Source organism: Ctenocephalides felis, unplaced genomic scaffold (genome assembly GCF_003426905.1).
Source record: "Ctenocephalides felis isolate EL2017-DRISC unplaced genomic scaffold, ASM342690v1 CF-g0.4_SCAFFOLD_01886, whole genome shotgun sequence".
Lineage (NCBI taxonomy): Eukaryota > Metazoa > Arthropoda > Insecta > Siphonaptera > Pulicidae > Ctenocephalides > Ctenocephalides felis.
The window spans coordinates 79,139,373-79,144,279 of record NW_020538040.1 but is presented as its reverse complement, the minus strand read 5'-3'; the positions used below and the strand labels follow the sequence as shown (position 1 = coordinate 79,144,279).

Genomic DNA, 4,907 nt, shown 5'->3' with positions numbered 1-4,907 from the left:
TAAATTATTAGATATTTTATAGAGATTTCAATTATGTGTACACATTTTGTGTAATTTTTTTGGGTTCCGTTCCAAGATTTTTAATTACGGTACGGAAAGTTATAGCAATTTGCCTTAAGGCACGATGCCATGCACCCCACTAGTTTTATTATTATAATGACAATAATTCATTTATAGATAAATAAACATATATTCATGAATTCAGTATAATTTTATTATTATAATAATGTGGAATTGGTTTCGAACGACCGAGATTAACGTTTTGTTTTAAATAAACGAATCAAAACGAATCAAAATAATATTGTAATTGATAGTATAAAGGAAAGATGGCGCTCTCTGAACTTACGTCACCGGATCGTAGCGCTACGTAGAAATTAAAAATGGAGAAATGTTGAACCATTAAATCAAGTTTTATGTGCGAAACCATTTCTTAAAAATACTAATTTTTGCTAATATTAAATATTTTAAACTCATAGTGAGAATTAATTACTTTAGCCAGGTACGATTATTTTGATTTTATTTTTTGGTATTAATTTCGTGCTTTTTCATGATAAATATGTTTTCGGGCTGTATAACCTATAAATGTAATCATATTTCATGTTAATTTTTACATGCTACTTTTTCTTTATATAGTATGCCTTCCATTGTCGATGTTAAAACTTCTTGGGCCGATGAGGTAGAGCTCGAAGGCGGAGTACTTCCACCCCCTACAGAAGTTTATGAAAATAATTTAAAAATTGTCACAGAATATAAAATGAATGAGGATAACAAAAAGGTACTACACTTACACACTACTCACTATGAATGGATTATTATACATTTTTATTATTGTTCTTTTTTATTCTGGATTTGATCATGTTTATTATGAATTATGTTTTTCTTTATGCAATTTTGTACAATGTTGCCAAAATATCTTGGCGACCTTAGGACTGCTTTTCTGAGTTAAACTTGGATGTTTTTTTTATTATTTTTTGTTTATTCCTCTGTGTTATTATATGGCTAATAAACAAATTCAATGAGCTAATTTTTGTGGATCTTTGTGATCTGCTTATTGAGAATTTTCATCTATGTCATTGGAATATATTTACTTTTATTTATAAATGACTGCAAATGTTGTTGAGATTGTATAACTCAACATTGAGTTCAGTGAGGTAACTATTTTGTGTGTATTGCAAATGAACAACTGGAAGACTTCAAAACCTTTATTTGAACATAAAAAAACTGCTGGAAAACAAACAGAATATATAGGTTTTTACATATATATTGTGAATCAAGATTCTTATAAATTGAGTGTTGCATTTTAATTATCAAGTGAATTTTTAAGAAATGTGTGCTAAATATACTTTTATTGTGGTATACTGACCAGTGTTAATGTTCAATATGTTAATGCTGTAAAAAAGCAATGTAAGAGCTAAACTTACTTTATACCAATGATGGATACATATTTGTATAAACTTATAAAATAACTATGACATTGATCGTCGGAGGCAGTTTTTGAATTATTTTGTAGTTGTCAGCCAATATGCTAATTGAAATACATAAAAGTAAATTTAAATTATCGTTGGCTCGTTTCTGTTTAATGCTTGATTTTTATTTACAGATAAAATGTGTTCGTACATATAAAATAGAAAAATGCATTGTATCAAAAAGCATAGCACTTCGGAAAACTTGGCGAAAATTTGGTGACTCTGCAGGTGATAAGCCAGGACCAAGCAGTCAAACCACAATGGTAGCTGAAGATGTTTTCATGCAATTCATCACAAATAAGGAAGAAGAAAAAACCGAAGAAGTTGTTGACAAACTGAAAAATATACGTAAGTGTCGTACTTGTAATGGAGACCATTGGACCGTACAGTGTATGTACAAGGACACAATGCTTGGTGGTCCCAAGCCTATGGATAGTGCTAAGATATCAGGAGCAGCGGATGCCGCTGGTGGTGCTACAGGTGACAAGTATGTCCCACCATCTAGGAGAGAGGGAGCTAAATTGGGAGGTCCTTCGAATATAAGAAGGGATGATGCTACTGCCATCCGTATAACAAACTTGTCAGAAGCAACAATGGACTCAGATTTAGAAGACCTAGTTAAGCCTTTTGGTCAACATAGTAAAATGTATCTGGCAAGAGATAAGGTTACTGGTGTTTGTAAAGGTTTTGCATATGTCCATTTCAAGTTTGCAGCAGATGCAGCTCGTGCTATTGCTGGTCTCGATGGCTATGGTTATGATCATTTAATTTTGAAAGTGGATTGGTCCAAACCCGCAGCGCAGCAAGGTGGAAGTGGTACTGGTCAACAAGATTTTTCATATAGACAATAATTTTAAATTAAAAAGTACATTTTTTTGATTTTGGGTATTGGCAAAAAGTAAAGAATATATAACAGTATTTTATTTAAATGATAATTTCAATTGTACTATACTTTTTTCAATACTTATTATTTTCAAAATTTCATGTATACTTATATTTAGTTACTCAAATAGCTACTTGACTGGAACATCAAGATTGTAATATCAGTCTCGATGCATTTTTTTGTTGACTGGAACATAAATAAAACATAATTTTATAAAATTTGCTGCTAGGATTGTCAGATATCCAAATCTTAAACAAACTTTTTTAGGCTATCAAGAATATTAGACTGAATAAACAGATTTAATATGAAGAGGTCAAGAAATACATGCTTTTCAATGAAAGTTCTTATGCATGTGAATTACATACAACTTATGTTACCGAAATAAGAATTGCAAATAGGGGAAAATTTTGCATAATATTTTGAGAAGAAAGATCTAGAATGATTATCTATTTGCCATATATATATATATATATATATATATATATATATATATATATATATATATATATATATATAATATCTATAATCTGCCTGTATGTATACAAAATCATAAAATGTATATTCCATAATACGCTTTTTATTTTCTAAACAAAATCTCACTTCCATGAATGTTCATAATGCATTTATCATATTTCTTTATATATTTAATTTCATATGGTACTACTAATAACCATTTCCAATTGAGTCAAATTTAATGAAAAATATAGTCCTTTCAAATATTGAAATATAAGAAGGGTACTAATCAAGCAACTTATAAAAAATTGGTAATGTGCGAGAAGGGAACTTTGCTGGAGACAAAAAGAAGGTTGAAAACATCCCTAACAATGCTGTTAAATATGAATTGCTTGCAGTCAGTGTATTGTGACAATTCACAGTAAGAGGGAGATCAAGTATTAAGAAAGTTTAATAGCGGAAGCGAAAAGTTTAGTAGATCAATTTGAATTGGAACATTTGGCTGCTATTCATTGAATTGGAAAGACTGGTCTTTCAGACCAGACCAGACTGGTACATAAGATTTAGTGTCCGTTTTAAGGGGTTAGGGGAACTCAGAGGCACGAAAAATTGATAATTTTCAGTAATTTTTTTTGTTATTAAATCATTTGCAGCATAGAAAATTTTTTCCTGACGCCGCCATTTGGTTGATTTTTGAAAAAAAAGCTTTGTTGAGATCTATGATTGTCTATTTATAAAACTTTTTTTTTATTCGATTGATTTCAGACGAATCTCCAAGTGACTTATGATTGTCACCGCAAGGACTTTATTTTGAAACTGGGTCAACACAGACACCTATAACTTTTGAAATATATATATATATATATATATATATATATGTATAACAAATGTATTCTGAGTGGATAATAGATATTAATTTGGAAATATGAACAAACAACACTCTTTTTTGCACTATTTTATTAAATAATAATTTTCACAAACGTTTCGAGAGTAGGTTTGTCTCATCATGTGTGTTATAATTCAAATTTTAAAATATGGAAACCTAAATTAGCATTATGTGTTATCCGTTACACGTTGTTCGAAATACTGTCTTCTGCCCCACCAACGATCGTCGGTGTCCGAATTCTCTATTCGATTTCAAGTGGTTTTCAAGTGGCTAGTCACGCAATATCAGATAGGAAAGGAAGGATTAGAGTCCAGTTGAAAAATAGATGTCGTTAGGAGAAAAAATGTTCTATGAAATGAGACGGTTTGTTTATAAAATTTGTAAACGTAAAATTAAAAATATATGTACATATATATATATATATATATATATATATATAATATGAAAGTTTTGTCGACGTTGATACATATTTGTAATATTTTTGCAGCCCAACCGTCGAATTAGAAAAAAGATTAAATAACAAAATTATTTATTCCATTAAACGTTTCGACACTTGATGTGTGTCATCATTCAGTAATCAAACCAGGAAAAACAACAGAAAAAATTAATTAAAATGTAAAAATTGATTGAACACTAAATTTGTGTAAAATAATAAAATACTATTATATTATCTAACGAGAAATAGAAGGAGCCCTCCTATATTTGATGTTATTGATAGCATGACATTGTGGTCACTGAGAGTGACCACACTTGAATGAGATATGCCTACTCGTACATACAAACTTGTGCAAACTTGTAAGTTCCATTCGGCCTTAGATGGGACATTAGTTGACACCGTGAAAAGTTCTTTTCCGTGACGACATCGAGTGGACCTGGTTTCGGCAACTTCTTTGTATCTCAAAAACTAGAGCTGGTACAAAAAAATGGTTTGCAGTTTTGATATCAGCGCAAAAAATACTATAAGAATCAGTTCTAGAATTTGATGCACCAAACAAAAAAAATTTTTTTGTTGGCCTGTGTTATTTTTCTAGATATTTTATCAAATACGGCTAATTTTGTTTTCTGTCAAATACTGGTAAGAACTGTTGTTCACAGAAATAGCATTTCCTGATAAAATAAATATTAATTGGAATATTAGTTTAACAATATTGCAAGAAAAATTGAAAACTTGTCGCGAGGTTTAATATGGCGATGTGCTTTTAAATACCGAAGTACGCTA

The 4,907-nt window shown here is 30.1% G+C and overlaps 1 protein-coding gene across 3 annotated transcripts; it reads left to right on the top strand.

Annotated features, from left to right (window-relative positions):
* The first annotated feature begins 367 nt into the window (after positions 1-367).
* LOC113376883 (eukaryotic translation initiation factor 3 subunit G) lies at positions 368-2,774 on the top strand. 3 transcript variants are annotated; one of them, XM_026616974.1, is made up of 4 exons: positions 368-499; positions 634-775; positions 1,601-2,273; positions 2,617-2,774. In XM_026616974.1, exons 2-4 carry the CDS (start codon positions 635-637, stop codon positions 2,631-2,633), a joined length of 831 nt encoding a protein of 276 aa, XP_026472759.1. In that variant the 5' UTR covers positions 368-499; position 634; the 3' UTR covers positions 2,634-2,774. The 3 variants fall into 3 exon arrangements, with proteins under 3 accessions (XP_026472759.1, XP_026472758.1, XP_026472757.1); XM_026616973.1 differs by having other exon boundaries at positions 1,601-2,282; XM_026616972.1 differs by having other exon boundaries at positions 1,601-2,668.
* The last annotated feature ends 2,133 nt before the right edge of the window (positions 2,775-4,907 follow it).